We start from the raw sequence: 19,037 nt of genomic DNA on the forward strand, positions 1-19,037 counted from the left end.
TTCATCATTCTATGCCATTTTATTTATTAGCATAAACACAAATATTAAACTTTAAATATTCCTGGGTGGCATTGTTGTGCCATCTTATTTATTACACGGGCACTTTGACAAACTGCTCTTTTCTTTCACCACACTTCAAAACCACTGTTTATATCAGAAAGTTCATTTCACTGTAATGCGAAGAATTTTACTGCATCTCCTTTAACTGAATAAAAGTGTGTTCTGAATTAATCTTGTCAACTTTTGCAGTGAAAGTTCAACTGTCTTGATTCTATTTTGAGTAATACTTTTTCAAAACATATAAGGAATAATAATGTTAGTCAGCAATGTAATACCATATTACATCACTATTCATAATATTTCATGTTCCCTTGTGTGCACTGTTGACAGAGGCATCATACAATATACTCTGCGATAGTGTAAAAAGTGGATCAAACTAACAGAAGAATACTGCTAGATTTTTAAAGTTTAAAACATGAAATATTGGAGAAACATAGCATTAATATTTTAGATAGGGTAATTCAACAGAACCCTTCCTTGGGAAATGTTTGTTACTGTCTTGGGAATTACATGGAAATCACAGTGGCTTTGTATATGTTAAGTACTGGCTGTACTGTTAAGTTCAGCCAGTACTTAACCTTGCCCTTTTTGGATTAATTCACCACTGCAGTTTAAGTGTAAGCTATCTGCAAATATGTCCATCAACACTGAACCTTTATTGAATGTCAATTTCATTCTTGGGTTATTCCTTTCAATATTATTAATGTAATTTGTTTGGACATGTCATGTGAACATCATACAGGTGACATCAGGAATGATCTGTATCTGACATTGGAGCGAGGGGATTTTGAGAGAGGTGGAAAGAGTGTTCAGAAGAACATTGAAGTAACAATGTACATTCTTTATGCAGATGGTGAAATACTGAAGGTGAGTCATAGTGTTGTGGTCTTAGTGTCATACAGCATGGAACAGGCCATTCGGCCCACCTTGCCCATGCTGACCAAGGTGCCCCAACTACACCAGTCCTACCTGCTGTTGTTTGGCCCGTATCCCTCTAACCCTTTCCTATCTATGTACCTGTCCAATTGTCTTTTAAATGTTGTTATAGCTTCTGCATCAACTACCTCCTCTGGCAGCTGATCCCATATATCCACCGTCCTTTGCGTAAGAAAGTTGCCCCTCAGATTCCTACTAAATCTTTCCCCTCTCACCTTAAACCAATGTCCTCTTGTTCTTGATTTCCCTACTCTGGGTAAAGTCCTGGCAACATCTTCGTAATTCTTCACTGCACTCTTTCCAACTTCACAACTTAGAGCAAGTTGACCAAAACTGTACACAATACTCCAACTGTGGCCTCACCAGTGCCTTGTACAGCTGTAACATAACATCCCAACTGCTAGAATTTTCACCAAAAAAATGTTAAGACATTTTTCTGATTGCCCTACGGGAAAAGCAAACATTAAAAAGTCTCCAATTTGATGCTCAAACTGAATTACATGATTTCACCAGTGTTGACAGATTCCATTAATCTCTCTGGCTCTGAGCTCAGGACGAAAACATTCCCGGTTTGACAACCACTAGTGGTTCCTGCAAGAAAATAAATAAATCAAGTCACTATCTATGAATAAATGACATGGAACCTTTGCAGGCACACATTCATTGAATTAAAGGAAAGGTTATGCACAAGCAACTGTAATGAGAGGAATTATATTGCTCATGGAAATTACACAGGGAAGAATAAAGCCATAAAATAATTTAAATGCAAGAAAAGGAAAATGAAATCAAAATGAAAGATAATAACATCAGTTGAGTAAGTCGTGCAGGTTAGGATATAGGCACAGAGGTTTTGGATAAGCAGAAGTTAATAGAGGATAAGGCAAACCATGAGATGAATTAGTTAAAGGCATGGTTGAGATTTCAACAGCAGTTGAAATGAAATAGGGGGTGGCATGAATGAATGTTGCTTAGCAGTAGAAGTCATAGCTACTGTTTGGAAGTGGACTGGAAACTCCAGTCTGATTTCATTGAAATAAATGTTGCAGTTGATCAGCTATAGGCAGACACAGTGTTAATGGCACTGAATGGGAGTTTGTGGCAAACTGAAGATCATTTTTAACTAGAGGAAGTTGCATCCTTTCTAAGATTGGACATTGGACAAGTAGCGTAACAGGATAGAAATTGAAGTAATTAGGAGAGATGTAGAGGTGGGAAAAGTGGATAGAACAGTTAAAGGAAGAAATTTAATTCATCCAGAGAGCCTTCCATAACTACAGGAGGTCCAAAAGCGATGTGCAGTCAATAAAGCACTTTTTGTTGCAATATTGCAAACGGTGACAGCTGTTTTGCAATTAGAAAGCTCGCACATTAAAGCCCAGCTACAAACATCAGTCTGATCACTGGAGAACTGAGCCTACAACCTTTAAATTATGTAGTAGGATGTTTTTACATTCATCTGAAACATAAAGTTGGGTCCAAATTTATCATCTCAGCCATATGGTAGAATCTCCAGAACTGAAACACTCTCTGCCCTGCAATTATTTGATTGTATGCTCAAATACTGGAACCTGTAAGTCTGACGTAGAGACAAAGTTGCTGCCACAATACCATTGCTTATACCTGAAATTAGATTAATAAGCTGCACATGTTGGGATATGGGAAGAAACTGAAGTACTCTAAGCGAACACATGCTGTCACAGGGAGAACGTGCAAACTCTAGGCAGACAGCACCCGAACTCAGCATCGAACCTGAGTCTGTGCCACTGTGAGACAGCAGCTCTACCAGTTGCGCCACTGTGCCGCCCACATCTTTGTGATGTGGAAAGAAAAAGGAAATTCATGTGGTCATAGGAAGAATGTGAAAACACCACACAGATATATTATCAGAATTATTTTTAACAGCTAAAGTGCTGAATGTTGTTAAAATGTCTAAAATTTGATAATAATGTTATTGAAACTTTGAAACACAACTGATAGAAATGGTTCATCCACGTCACCCAGTCACACTCGAACTTAAGAAGGTAGCAAGTCATTCTTTTTGGACTGACATAGATAGGTTTAAGAATGCCTGAGGTAAAGAGTGCTTTTAACACATTGTCCCTTGCATTAGAGTCATAGAATCATAGAGTAATACAGCAAAAAATCTGGCCCTTTTGCCCAACTTTTTCATGCTGACCAAGATGCCACCTAAGCTAGTCCCATTTGCCTGCATTTCGCCATATCCCTCTAAGCCTTTCCGATCCATGTACTTGCCCATTGCCTTTTAAATGCTGTTATAGTACCTGCCTCAACTACCCCCTCTGGTAGCTTGTTCCATATACCCACTACCCTCTGAATGAAAACGTTACACCTAGGTTTGTATTAAATCTTTTCCCTCTTACCATAAACATATGTCTAGTTGTCTCTGATTCCCCTACCCTGGGTAAAAGACATTTGCATTCACCCTTTCTAATCACCTCATGATTTTATACACATCTATGAGTTCACCCCTCAGCCTCCTGAGCTCCAAGGAATAAAATATAGCCTACCCAACCTCTCCCTATAACTTAGCCGCTCAAGTCCTGGCAACATCCTCGTAAATCTCAGGATGCTTTCCAGCTTAATGATATCCGTCCAATAGCAGGGTGAACAAAACTGAGCATGGTACTCCCAAGTGTGGCCTCACCAATGTGATGTACAACCATAACATCCCAACTTTTATGTTCAATACCCTGGCATGAAGGCCAATGTATCAAAAGCCTTCTTGACTACCCTATCTACCTGTGAAGGCCACTTTGAAGGAATCTACCTTTACTCCTAGATCGCATAGCTCTCCAACACTCCCCAGGACCCTAGCATTCACTGTGAAGGTCCTGCCCTGACACTTCGGAACAAATACAACCAAAGTGCTGAGATGAAAGTCTCATCTCTTTGCTGTGATATAAGTTGAGGTCGGTTCAGTGCACTTTTTGTTTAGTTTAGAGACACAGCGCGGAAACAGGCCCTTTCGGCCCACCGGGTCCGCGCCGACCAGCGATCCCCACACATTAACACTATCCTGTACCCACTAGGGACAATTTTTACATTTACCAAGTCAATTAACCTATATACCTGTACGTCTTTGAAGTGTGGGAGGAAATCGAAGATCTCGGAGAAAACCTACGCAGGTCACGGGAAGAACGTACAAACTCTATACAGACAGCACCCGTAGTCAGGATCGAGCCCGGGTCTCCAGCGCTGCATTCGCTGTAAGGCAGCAACGCTACTGCTCTGGCATCGTGCCGCCCGTTGTTCAACTGCACACAAATTGTTACTGGTGGATGTTTGGGCTCAGGTTGTGTTGATTAATTATTTGGCAACTGCAGTATGATATGCTCCTCTGGGAGTAAGTTTCAAGTAGTTTGACTGGTTTACAATTGACAAAAAATATTCTCAAATGTAAATCACAATCACAACAATCACAATCACAATAAAACTTTATTAGCCAAGTATGTTTTGCAACATACGAGGAACTTCATTTGTCATACAGTCATAACAATAAAAAGCAACAGGACACACAAAATACATTTTAACATGAACATCCACCACAGTGACTCCTCCACATTCCTCACTGTGATAGAAGTTGAAAAAAAAGTTCAATCTCTCCCTTCTTTGTCCTCCAGCGGTCGGGGGCTCTAACCTTCCGTTGACAGGATGATCTTGACTCCCATAGCCGGCGGCGAGCCTTCCTCATCGGGGCGATCAAGCTCCTTCATTGGGGGGGAATCTCAGTTCCCCCGCGCTGGCGATTTACCCCGGGTCGGGACCAGTTGAACCTCGTGCAACCTTTGGAGCTCCCGACCGGTCTCAACCCGAGACTGTGAGACTCCACAAACTTTTAAAACTTACCAAAAATAACAAAAAGAGTTTGAAAAGGACAGACAGACTGGAGGCGAGGCAGCCATCGTGCGGCGCCCCCTGGTGGGCGTATTAAACAAGGCCACAGAATATTAGGACCAATCAATACTGCTGCACCTGCAATGATTTGACTAGGCTCTGCAGGGTTACTTTACATTTGTACTTTCTTAAAAGATAAATTGTCAACAATCATTCAAGTTACTGTGGAGTTTTAAGAATGCAATTTTCTTATTGATAGGACTGTATCAGTCTTGGATCTGGAGAGCCCTCCGTAACTGAACATTGCTCCTTCGTGATGTACCACAACAACAATCCACGATGGGGTGAGATCATCAAACTGCCCATTCCGGTTGACAAATTCAGGGGTTCTCACCTTCGATTTGAGTTCAGACACTGCTCAAGTAAGTACACGCATGTCATTGTTTTAAACTGATAAAAAAGTTTAAAAGATTACATAATTGTTGTCATTCAAAAGTGCTGAATCAACAAACATTTAAAAGGAACAAGTAACTATACAATTTCCCTTCATTTTTCAACCGCTAGCTTTAAAATTTGCAAAAGCCAATGCGCAAAGCTCTGCTTTTGCTTCTTTGCCTTTTTCCACCGATCACTCACTCGCCTCTGTCTCCCAACCATCCACCCTCCCCAACCTGCTCCATTCGTCCATCATCCTTCATCCCTCCTCAGTCCACCCGTCACCTACTGCCCAGTATCTCACCACTTCCTCTCTGATGTCTATCCTCCCAGTCCACTCTTAGTCCTGATGCAGGTTCTCAATCCCAAAATGTCATCAATTCCTTTCCTTCTGCAGATACTGCTTGGCCACACTTACACCTGTTGCCCATAATGGTTTAATAATAATAATAATAATAATAATATTCATTTATTGTCATTGCAACGAGTACAACGAAATTAAAAAATAGCCAATCCTGACGGTGCGTACAAACATATATGCAATAAATGCAAAAACAAATAAATACATAAATACAATTATATTAAGTACAAGATTTTTTAACGGTGTTGCCTAGTGCAAAGGTAGTGTTCAGTTCTCGTATGGCCCTGGGGTAAAAACTGTTCTTAAGTCTGTTTGTTCGGGATTTGATCGACCTGAAACGTCGACCAGAGGGCAGATGAACAAACAGACGGTGGCCGGGGTGGGATGGATCTTTTATTATTTTGCCTGCTCTACTGAGGCAGCGTAGGCTGAACAGGTGCTCCAGGGAGGGCAGTGAGCAGCCGATGATCTTCTGGGCCGTCGTGATGACCCTCTGAAGGGCCTTCCTGTCATTTTCTGAGCAGCTGGCATACCATGTGGTTATACAGTATGCCAGCACACTCTCGATGGAGCAGCGATAGAAGGACAACATGAGCTTCTCCTGCAGGTTGGTTTTCCTGAGGATCCTCAGGAAGTGGAGTCTCTGCTGTGCCTTCTTTACTGTGGTGATGGTGTTGGTAGACCAGGTAAGATCCTCTGCGATGTGCGTACCCAGGAACCTGAAAGCGGGTACCCTTTCCACACAGACCCCATTGATGTACCACAATGTACTTGTAGAATGCCTTCGGATTCACCTTAACACTGCCTGCCATATATTTTTCATGACATCTTATCCCTCCTAATTTCTTTTTTAAACACTTCTCTACACTTTGTATAATCTTGACCAGCCTCCCCTGTTATTAGTCCCCCATACTTGACATATGTTTTCTTTATTTTCTTTATCCAACCCTGAATATCCCTTAATATCTAGGATTCCTTATATTTATTACCTTGACTTTTACCCAACAGGAACATGATAGCTTACTATTTGAACTCTTACTATTTCTTTTTTGAATACAATAAATCCTCGTTTAACAGACCCCCTTATTTCGGTTATAGCAGATGGACTTACCCATCCTGCCGATGCCACCCCCGGCTCGGAAGGTGCATTAATGAGCCTTTCTCCACTACCTGCTGCAACGTACAGTTGACACGGCTGTTGTTGCGGCTCACGTAGCAGCCCCTGGGGACAGTGCTTTCTTCGGGCCACCAACAGGATGTGTTTGGTGACGGTGAAGCTCCCTCCCCTCTCACCATCTGCCCCTTCTTCCAGTTGCCCGTCATTTTTTCCACTCTCCACAAAAAAGACGCTGATTGTCTACCTTCTCATTGCATTTCATAATTTAAAAAAATTATGTCAAAAACACTCTCCTGGACACACGTCAAAAATAAATAGCAATATTCAAGAAAACATATGGATAAAAGTGCATGGATAAATTCATGGATAAAAGTGCACTAGGTTAATCTATATACTAAAACTCTCATTTGTTTGTTAAGGGGGGTTGAGGGGGATGGAGTGGGGGGGAGGGGAAGGGGGGGAGAGGATGGGGAGGGGAGGCAGGGAGGGGAGGGGAGGGGGCAAAGGGGGGGAGGAGAGGGTGCTGCACCAATGCAGGAGAGGTTTGGGCCAAACGGGTCCACTTTGTTTGTGAGCGGGTACACTCAGAGGCACTCCGGTGTATATAAGTTCTTTATTAGCAGATCATTGGCAGTACAGATGCTGGCTACCGTTACCTCCAGCCCTCAGGATAGTCTCCTAACTAACACCAGGATAACGCAGGATAACGCAGTACAAAACCCGGCCTGGATTAAGATCGGGTGCACAACAGTAAAACCAGACATGGATCTACATTCCCCCTTCTTAAGCATAAGCCCCCAAACCAGATAACAGTATATAAAGCCACTACAATATGAAAAAAACTACAGCCTACCGACATCCTAATATAAGGGATGAAAACAGTATCTACGACAAACGCTAAGCAGAGGAGGATACAAATTAAGTAAGATAAATGAAAGGGAACGGTAAGGACTGTAATTAATCAGAGTCCATAATAAGTGTCTAGCCACAGTCTTGGTACTTGGGATTGGGCTTACAGACCCGTCCTGCACAAGTACGATACAGGCCCTCTGCCGTACCCATTGTAGATGGCAGCACCGTAGGTGGAGGTTCAAACGGCACTGGTCTCGCAACAGCCTTTTGCACAGGAGACTGCACCGGTGACGTCACGGGTGACTGTACAGGCGATGTTATAGGTGATTCCATCACCGGCACCAGCGACTCCTTTGTTGGTATAAAGACCAGCTTGAGGTCTGCCAACGCCTGGGCTCCATCGGTCTGTAACCTGCCATCTGCGACCTCTGTGTAGCCATGCGGACGCGGCTGAGATGGCACCGGCTCATTCACTGGTAGAAGGTGTTTTCAGTTCCGCCGGTAGGTTCCTCCTTCCGATTGGACAAGATAGTACCGTGGCTCCTGGCAGGTCCCACTAACTACGCCCAGATGATCATGACCCTTCTGGGTCTGCAGACGGACCATCTGACCCTCCAACAAAGGCTGGAGAGGACGGCTAGACCTGTCATAATACGCCTTCTGGATCTGCCGTTTATGTTGCAGCTGAGCCTGAACAGATTGGGGCTCGTGAACACGGGGCTGCAGCAGGTGTCTTGCAACAGGGAGGGTGGTACGAGTTTGTCTGGACATCAAACGTTGGGCCGGCGAACCCAACCGGAGAACACTGTCGCCTTGCCCATGTGTGCGGCCACCTCCTCCACGGTGCGCATTGGGTGATGAGGTCGCTTGAGTGCAGTGTTTAAATCCCTTGGGTTGATGTATATACGTATCTCCTGCTTGTTCTCCTTGGTGGCGGCCACCATCGAGGACACCCAGTCAGTGGGCTCCGCAACAGGAGTAATAACTCCCAGAGCTTCCATCCTGTCGAGCTCTGCCTTAACCTGGTCTCGCATGGCGACTGGGATGCGATGAGCAGGGCGGACCACGGGTCTCACATCCGGGTCAGTAGTCATTGAGTATGTGACAGGCAGCCTGCCCAGTTTGTCGCTGAAGAGATCCTTGTAGTCCGCGAGGATACGTCGTGTGGAGTCTGGGACTGGCGCAAGCTGATGCATGGCCTTGCCGAATGAAACCAGTCCCATGTCGATACATGCATCATTGCCAAGGAGAGGCACGACTGTGCGATCAACGTAGAATTGTAAATTGTACGATTGTGCCGCGAGGTGGCACTGTAGCTCCACCACTCCAAGAGGAAGCACTTCGTTCCCCCCATATGCTGTGAGGGTTGCGTCGCATGTTTTTAATTCTTCAGCTCTGCGAAGCCTTGAAAACTCGGCATGAGATATGACATTGCATGCCGCACCTGTGTCTATCTTCACAACAACAGGCACATTGTTTATCTTTAATGTGACCATGGGATCTTTGTGTTTAATTAACTGGCCCCAGACAGAGTGTGTATTGAGGCGAACTCCATCCACTGAAGGCATACTCTGGAAAGTTTACAGTATCACTATCAGATAAGTCGTGTGAAGGCTCCGGGTGTATCAAATGTACAGCTCGTATTGGAACTTCTGCAGCATTTCCAGAAATGATTTCTTCGTTTGCAACCATGACAAATCTGTCCAAAAGCCGGGCAGTTCTCCCGTTTGGCTATATGAGAGTAACCACAATTAGTGCAATCGTTAACAAATCTGATGCCCGACCTACCAGGCTGGGCTTGTGTCACTTTGAACGGTCGACGTTCCTTTCTGATATACGGTCCAGTCGAGTCAATGCGGAAAACGGGCTGAGGCACAGGCACTCAAAGTTTTTGCGTGCACATCTGTCAATTCATAAATTCGATAGGTGCTGATCGCTTTAGCTAGAGTCAGATCGCAATCACGCAGAAGGTCCCTTCTCAATTTGTCATTAGTGACACCACACACCAGCCTGTCTCTAATGAGTTCATCACAGAGGTCACCAAATCTGCAACTCGACGCGGCGTGTTTCAAAGAGTTTATATAGGCTTCAACCGGCTCACCCGGTTTCTGGGCACATGCAAAGAATTTGTGCCGTTCCATGATAAGGTTCGTCTGTGGATCACACAGCTGCCAAAATTTATTCTTAAGGCACACAGGGTCATGAATCGTCTCGGCAGGTGTGGTAACTGCACCAGCCGCATCCAGCACAGCCTCAGCATAAACAAACAGTTTTGCCCCATGGATTGCTTCCAAACCTGCTAGATTGAGGAGAATGGATGCTTGTACGCGGGGAGTCTTGTGGTGTGCAGCAGCCATGAATACATCGTAGTCCTGCTCGAAGGTGCGCCAACGTTCACCGATGTTGCCATCGAAGACAAGTGGATCAGGCTTCCGAAAAGATTCAGCCATGGTTAGAGACGTCAAAAGTCTTGAGGAAACAAATGGTGGTGACTCAAAAAGCTAAATTACATCCTACTTCTGACACCATGTTTGTGAGTTGGTACATTCAGAGGCACTCCGGTGTATATTAGTCCTTTATTAGCAGATCATTGGCAGTACAGATGCTGGCTACCGTTATCTCCAGCCCTCAGGATAGTCTCCTAACTAACACCAGAATAACGCAGGATAACGCAGTACAAAACCCGGCATGGATTATGGACCGGATGCACAACAGTAAAACCAGACATGGATCTACACACTTGGTCTAGTCTTTCATTAAAACCCGTTAAACTTTCACAAATGGACAGTTATTCCTCAAAATATAGTTTTGTGACCCAAGTTAAACTTTCACAAATGGACAGTTATTCCTCAAAATATAGTTTTGCCTTTAAGATTATTGTGTGTCCTGCCTTACAGATTTTCTTATGTTCTATGGATATAAGAACTGACTTCACTACCTCAGTATTTAGATCATAGTTCTTCTCTTTGTGTGTAAACTTAGTCACCACTGTTTTTATTATGCACATTCAGATACAGATTTGCAATTTTTGACCTGTTTATCTTGCTTTGCCTGGGATCTATGGATAAGTGTGCCATTTTAAGTGGAAGCTTTCATGAGCTAACTTTGCAAACTAATTTGATTTTCTGACTCCCTCCACTGTAGTCTGTTTGTTGCAACAAGGTCAATTAGTTTTGATTATAATATAGACACTGTGACATCCTATGTCAGCTTTTGCGAGGACAGTTACATTCCCATGAAGACCCAGATCTGGTTCAGCAATAACAAGCCCTGGTTCACAGCAGAACTCAGATAGCTTTGCCAGTCAAAAGATGAGGCCTACAGGAGTGGGGATACAGACCTCTACAGGCAGGCCAAGTACAAGCTGAGAAGAGGAATCAGAGCTGCCAAGGAAAGGTACTCTGAGAAGCTGAGGAGCAAGTTCTCAGCTAATGACTCTTCAGTTTGGAAGGGCTTGCAAGAAATCACCAGCTACAAGAGGAAAACCCCCTGCTCCTTGGACAATTATCAGCTGACCAACGACCTGAACGAGTTTTACTGCAGGTTCGGGAAACAGAAACATAATCCTGGGATCCCCTCTCCCCCAATCATCACTTCACACGTACTCACAGACTGACTGACTCCAGTTTGCAAAGACTGGACCCTTCCCCACCCACTCCTCCCCAAGCAGCAATTCACACCTACTCACAGACTGACTCCAGTTTACATCTGTGGAGTAATTTAAGTTCCTCATCTTCAGGCACCTTAAATGGGGGGCCACCATCGACTCCAAATTCAAAAAGGCCCAACAGAGGATGTACTTCCTGCGGCAACTGAGGAAACACAATCTGCCACAGGCAATGATGGTCCAATTCTATACTGTTATCATTGAGTCCGTCCTCACCTTCTCCATCATGGTCTGGTTTGGCTCAGCCACCAAGCACGACATCCGGAGGCTGCAACGGATCGTTCGATCAGCTGAGAAGGTTGTTGGCTGCAACCTTTCACCCCATTGACGAACTGTACACTGCAAGAGCCAGGAAGCGAGCAGGCAAGATCATCTCTGACCCCTCTCACGCTGGCCACAAAATCTTTGAAGCACTTCCCTCTGGAAGGCGACTTCGAACTGTCAAAGCAGCCACAGCCAGACATAAAAATAGCTTTTTTTTCCACTAGTAGTAGTTCTACTCAATAACCAAAGTCAGTAGTCTCTTTTTTGCTCTGGTTTATTTTTACCCACATGTTTAGACCATAATGTTGTATTCTTATTGTTTTGATGTGTTTATGCTTTATTCTTAATTGTCAACTGTATGTTTGTGTTGTTATTTGTGAGCGTAGCACCAAGGCACATTCCTTGTATATGCACATACTGGGCCAATAAACTTATTCATTCATTCATACTTTTATTCTTGTATCTACATACCGTGTCAGATGAAGTACAATTATATTAAATAAGTACAATTAATTTTTCTCCATCTACTCTTTTTATTGCGACATTCTTTTTTGTTTCAGCATAAGTAGCAGCTGAATTTAATATTAACCGCTTCCTAACCTTTCTTTACACAAAGAAACTGCAAATATGTTGATGTGTAATTCTCCCATGGCTTTGATCGTCAAGAGATGGAGCAAGTCATATGAAGTATTCGTGAAGAATGTACTGTAGTGCCATGAGTTATATTCCTTCAGAAATATAAACTACCCAAATCACGTAAAATTTGATCTTTCTTTTGTATTTTTCCTTTGGCAACATTCATTCTAACATCAAGTCACCTGGGCTTGCCTTTCCACAACTTCATTTAATGTACAGCTTCGTCTGCAATATATCTGATTGCAGCTTCATATACTAATGTTCACCATGTGTCCCTGTTGAGTTGTATATTTCAGAAGATTTTTAGGCTCTGTGCTGCTGTATGAAAAAATGCATTGAGAGTATTTTGCCATAATCATGTGCAAAAGATCAAGCAAACTGAATTTTGGTTGTAAATCTGTATAAAAAATAAATGCCAAATTAAATTAGATTAAAAAGTGAAATAGAACACTTTTTTTTAACAAGAATCATGCATTCTCACGCAGAAGAATAATGAGGAATCTCATTCCTTAGAAACATAAGGATCAATTTTCACCCATCATGAGAAAGATGAGCTTAGTGTCTATGTTCATTCTATCACAAAGTTTACAGAGTCGGGTAAAAACGTGTGGCTCACAATTTTTGTAATAAAAGTAATTTGAGATTTTGCTCTTTTGCTCCTTGTCTGCAATTTTAATTTCATTGTCCAATATTTAGCAAAAGACAAAGGTGAAAAAAAATTATTCGGATTTGCATTTACACCACTAATGCGAGATGATGGTACAACACTTTCGGATGACATTCATGAGCTGTATGTTTACAAGGTAACTGGCAATTCATTTGTTCATCTCCTAGAAATGACGTTGCATGTGTGTGGTATCTTGACAATAACAACCCAATTTCAGTCCCTTGCAATGGTCCTTCCAAAAAGCACTGACCAGAATCTGAAGCTAATGCATACTCCCAGAAATGTGCTATTAATGCCAAGCACAACTCTCCACTTTTAGAGGTTTACTTACACAATCCAATTATATGCTTGTTAACCGATAGATTCTCAATGTTCATAAATCACAGATTACTTAATTATTCTGATTTTCGATCTGAACTCACAAAACTCTTCTCCAATAACATTCTAGAATCAAAGCTAGGGTGGCACAGTGGTTCAGCAATCCTGACTATGGATGCTGTCTGTACAGAGTTTGTACATTATCATTGCAGATGCTCTTGTTTCCTCCCTTACTCCAAAGACATACAGGTTTGTAGGTTAATTGGCATCTGTAAATTGTAAATTGTCCCTAGTGTGTAGGATCATGCTAGTGTATGAGGTGATCGCTAGTTAGCACAGATTTGGTGGCCCGAAGGACCTGTTTCAACTAATTCTCTAAAGTCTAACGTAAAGCTAGGATTACAAATAACCTTGAAAAGCTTCAATAATCATCGAGATGTTAATGCTCCAAGGTGCACAGAGACTTTTCTTATGAACTTGAACATCCTTGTCCTTTTCTAACTTTCCCACCCCCCTCCAATACATTGATGCACATCATAATTAAATATATCTGACTGTGATTATGGAAGTGCCATCTATGAAATTTATTTTGATTTCTGCTGTAATTATCTGTGGAAACGTTGATGTAGCTCTATTGGATTCTTCCCATATTCCCAGTAAAAAATACTTTTTAATACAATATATAGTGACTGTCATGTTAAATAGAACACAGTTTGACAGCCTCTGCCAGTCTTATGAACCCTGGAGATATTAGTTGTTGCTGTGGATTATTACAATCCCTGCCAACATTAATTTATGTGATCAGATATTATTCAAAATCAACAGTTCGTGAGAAGCAATTCTGAAATAATCAGATTAGTACACTGTTGAACGCCCTTGTGTATTTACTATAATTGATGCAAAATGATTTGCCATAAATATAAACACAGAATTGAAGGGAGAAACTACATATTAATTGACCCTGAGAATTTACTGCTCTGGGCAGTACTGCTCTGCTCTACAGTAGATTCAAGATTGGGGGATTCAAGATTGTTCATTTTACATTACTTCTACAATCAGTGATAGCAATATTTTATCAACAATATTGATAGCAGATTTGTCTCTCAATAATGAGAGATTGAGTATCTTCTTTTAGCCCTTTATACCTGTGACAACATCGAAAGCAATATCCACTTAGCCAATGTTTACCTTGTAGCTTGATGATTCTTCATGTAAAGTATTCCATTTTCTTTGGAAAGTTATAATTAAATATGTTTACACACTGTGTTCAGTTAATGCCTTCCAAATATTAGCAATTCACAGCATATGGGCTAAAAATCATAAAAAATAAGTTGAATTTTACAGCCACAAAGGAGTTGGGGAAATGTAACAGCACACACAGACCACATCACCCCGATTCTGGCCTCTCTCCACTGGCTCCCAGTACGGTACAGAATCAACTTCAAGCTCCTCCTATTCACATACAAAGCCCTAAACGGGCTATAGCCCTAAAGCCCCCCTATATCAAAAATCTTCTAACCCACCACTCTATCTCCAGGTCCCTCAGGTCTGCCAACTTGGGGCTACTGACTATCCCGCGGTCTAGGCTTAAGCTCAGGGGTGACCGCGCTTTTGCGGTTGCAGCTCCTAGACTGTGGAACAGCATCCCTCTCCCCATCAGAACTGCCCCCTCCATCGACTCCTTTAAGTCCAGGCTCAAAACCTATTTCTACTCCCTAGTGTTTGAGGCCCTCTGAGGGGGCGCTGTGAATTGTTTATGTATGTGCTGTTATGTTTGTGTGCCATTGTATGTTCGTTCTTAGTACCTGAACTGCTGTACAGCAATTTGGTCAACGTGGGTGGTTTTTAAAATATGCTATACAAATAAAATTGACTTGACTTGACTTGGCCAAACGACAAAATGGAACAGCTACATTTGTAACTGGCATAACTCTACTCGTAAGGCCATGCTACTGATACTCTAACCCATTGAGTATAGGACTATAATTCAAGTTATAGCACAATGCTACATTTGAAAAAAACACTTGTGAAAAGTGTGTGTCACATTTACACTCAATTGGCTCAATAGTCATATCCTATAACAATCATGATTAAAAAAAATTGTCCCAGCAAAACTATTGACTGTTTCACAATGGAGATATCACAAAATGCTGGAGTAACTCATCAGGTCAGGCAGCATCTAGGAGAGAGGGAATGGGTGGCGTTTCGGGTCGAGACCCTTCTTCAGACTGATGTCAGGGTCTTCATCAGTCTGAAGAAGGGTCTCGACCCGAAACGCCACCCATTCCCTCTCTCCTAGATGCTGCCTGACCTGCTGAGTTACTCCAGCATTTTGTGATACATTTGATTTGTACCAGCATCTGCAGTTATTTTCCTTCACAATGGAGATAATTCAGAAAATGGAAATTATGAACTCTCAGTTTTAGGAAAACTAGCAATTGGAATCTAATTGGAGCAATACATCAAAATTTAGAAACAAGAGTACACCACCAGTGCACCATTCAAGGAAAATCTAAACCACAATTTCATTTACCTGTTTTTTTGCCCCTTTTTCTGAAATATTTGCACATAACACTGTCAGTCAGGCTTGAAAGCTGCAATTAATTATGTATCCACAGCCTTTTGGTAAATGGAATAACAGATTTGAACTAACTTTGTATGAAAGGCTGCTTCCTGTTTTCTTTCCTTCATAGGTTGAATCATATTTTGGAATTACATCTCCCCTTGACCCATGTATGCCACTGCTTTCTGTTAGCCAGTTAATCTTCTGCCATACAAACATATTACTTTCTGCACCATCACCTTTTATTTTCCGCAATAGCCTTTGATAAGCACCTTACTAAATTCCTGGTGATTTGTGCATAGCATATACACCAATAAGCCAAAACATTATGACCACTGACAGGCGAAGTGAATAACATTGATTATCTTTGTTACAATGGCACCTGTCAAGGGGTGGGATATATTAGGCAGCAAGTGAACAGTTGTGGATAAATAAATTCACTGTCCACACTTAGTTGTTAGTTACTTGACGGTTGCCTGATTTTATTCTCTTATGAGGGAGCGTCTCACAGAGGACCAGCATCTGTATGAGTCTCGCCTGACTTGGTTACATTCGGTCAGTCTTTATAGGCAGAGACAAACAACATTCCTGCGTGACACATACTCCGCCTATCTTGTGATGAACAACCTTTTAATGTGTTTTCCTAAGCTGAGTTTGGTTTCTTCAGAAACCGTTAGCCACTCCCTCTAGAAGGCAGTTGTAGTCTTTACTGTGGCTTGCAGCTTTAGCTAAATCAACCGTACTATCTCCGTATGTCTGGCATACAAGAAGAAGTGTCTCATCGGTGTTTTTTCTGTAAGCCATACAACATATTTTTACTCACAACAGTCAGTTCTTGAAGTTGATGTGTTGGATCCAGGAGAAAGGACCTGAGTGAGGGGACACAATCTAAGAATAAAGGGGAGGCCATTTAAAACTGAGGTGAGAATAAACTTTTTCACCCAGAGAATTGTGAATCTGTGGAATTCTCTTCCATCAGAAGGCAGTGGAGGTCAATTCACTGGATGAATTTAAAAGACAGTTAGATAGAGCTCTAGGGGCTAGTGGAATCAAGGGATATGGGGAGGAGGCAGGCACAGGTAACTGATTGTAGATGATCAGCCATGATCACAATAAATGGTGGTGCTGGCTCAAAGGGCCAAATGGCCTCCTGCACCTATTTTCTATGTTTCTATGACTTTGACAAAGGCCAAATTGTTATAACCAGACGACTGGGTCAGAGCATCTCTGAAACTGCAAGGCTTGTGGGGTGCTCCCGATCAGCGGTGGTGAGTACCTATTGACAGTGGTCTGAGGAGGGACAAACCACAAACCGGCGACATGGTGTTGGACGCCCAAGGCTCATTGATGCACGAGGGCAATGAAGGCTGTCCCATCTGGTCTGAACCGACTGAAGGTCTACTGTGGCACAAGTCACAGAAAATTTTAATGGTGGTCACGGGAGGAATGTGTCACAATACACAGTGTATCGCACCGAGCTGCTTATGGGGCCGTGTAGCCGCAGACCGGTCAGAGTGCCCATGATGAGCCCTGCCCACCATCAAAAGCGCCTACCTTGGGCACGTGAGCGTCGGAACTGGACCTTGGAGCAGTGGAAGAAGGTCGCCTGGTCCGATGAGTCCCGTTTTCTTTTAGATCACGTGGATGGCCGTGTACCTGTGAGTCGTTTACCTGGGGAAGTGATGGCACCATGATGCACTGTGGGAAGACAACAAGCCGGTGGAGGGAGTGCGATGCCCTGGGCAATGTTCTGCTGGGAAACCCTGGGTCTGGCCATTCATGTGGATGTCAATCTGACATGTGTCACCTACCTAAACATTGTTGCAGACGAGGTGCACCCCTTCATCGCAATGGTATTTCCTGATGGCAGTGGCCTCTTTCAGCAGGATAATGTGCCCTGCCACACTGCACACATTGTTCGGGAATGGTTTGAGGAACATGATGAAGTGTTCACGGTGTGCCCTGGCTTCCAAATTCTCCAGATCTCAATCCGATGGAGCATCTGTGGGATGTGCTGGATCGACAAGTCCGATCCACGGCAGCTCCACCTTGCAGCTTACAGGACTTGAAGGATCTGCTGCTCATGTTTTGGTGCCAGATACCACAGGACACCTTCAGGGGTCTTGTAGAGTCCATGCCTCGGCGGGTCGACGCTGTTTTGGCAGCACACGGAGGACCAACAGCATATTAGGCAGGAGGTCATAATGTTTTGGCTCATCAGTGCACATTCTTTATTTTACTTCTTAATGCAAATCCAATACATTAGTCAAACATGTTTTCCCCTTTACAGAACAATGCAGAATTTGCCTAATTACCTTGATTTTTTTCTAAGTGTCCTGCTTTAATAATGGCTTTTAATGTTTTCCCTCAACAAATATTAGGCTAACTGGCCTATAGTTTTGTTGCTTTCTTGAATAAAAGATTTACAATTTGCTATTTACCAATAGAGTGGAACTTTCTGTGAATCTGGAAAATTTTAGAAAATTAAGACCAATGCACTACTTATCTGATTTGCCACTTCTTTTGAGACCCTGGGCTGAAGTTCATCAAACCCGCTGATGAAGTAGTACAACTGAGGTTAACTTCCTCATCATTGCTCTTGAACCCCCTTGAGCAAAAGCCCAACACTCATTTTTTGACAGTCTCCCTGTTGAGCTTGGATAATAAAAACAAATCAGGTTGCACCCACTAGCAGGTAGACATCACAATTATGTTCCAGACGTAGTTCTATTTGTATACACTGGCATGAGAAAGAACACAGCCAATCGATATGTTACATTTTATTTTAAAAGTAATCACTTTAAATTTTGTCCTTTGCTGCTTGGTGAGAAGGGGCAATAATAAACAGGATTAATTAATCTGGAAATTTAATTTACAGTGTGATGAAAACAGCACTTTCAGTAATCATGGGCTGTACCTGGGTCTCCCCTGCTGTAAAGAAGATTTTAATGGCTGTCCCAACATTCCATCCAGTCTTATATTCCAACGAAGTACAAAAGAATTCTTCTGGATCTCAACCCTACTCTCATCTACTAAACTGACACAGAATGGTAATGTTGAAATATTGTTGGTGCTTTCTAGTTTTATATTAGTTCCTGTGCTGGTGCACCTTCTACTTTTCATTGAAACCAGTCTCAGAGCCACAATATTAGTGCTCATAGTACAGATGCTCCCCAGAAATGGAATTCCGACTGCCCACAAGACCAGATGGAAGCGCCGACGTAGAGACCACCACGTGGGAGCTCTGATACGAATGCCACTTGGGTGTCAGTGGGCTTAAAAAATTGTCCGCGTAGATGGAGTCAA

General features: G+C 42.7%; 1 protein-coding gene across 1 annotated transcript in view; it reads left to right on the plus strand.

Annotated features, from left to right (window-relative positions):
• Positions 1 to 19,037, plus strand: part of dock3 (dedicator of cytokinesis 3) — a 262,260-nt gene that overhangs the window by 227,792 nt on the left and 15,431 nt on the right. Inside the window, exons 16-19 of the mRNA XM_078413752.1 lie at positions 803 to 927; positions 5,111 to 5,273; positions 12,880 to 12,986; positions 18,610 to 18,781. Of these exons, the coding sequence (XP_078269878.1) occupies positions 803 to 927; positions 5,111 to 5,273; positions 12,880 to 12,986; positions 18,610 to 18,781 (567 nt within the window). The remainder of the gene's footprint in view (positions 1 to 802; positions 928 to 5,110; positions 5,274 to 12,879; positions 12,987 to 18,609; positions 18,782 to 19,037) is intronic.

This window comes from Rhinoraja longicauda, chromosome 17 (genome assembly GCF_053455715.1).
Source record: "Rhinoraja longicauda isolate Sanriku21f chromosome 17, sRhiLon1.1, whole genome shotgun sequence".
Taxonomy (NCBI): domain Eukaryota; kingdom Metazoa; phylum Chordata; class Chondrichthyes; order Rajiformes; family Arhynchobatidae; genus Rhinoraja; species Rhinoraja longicauda.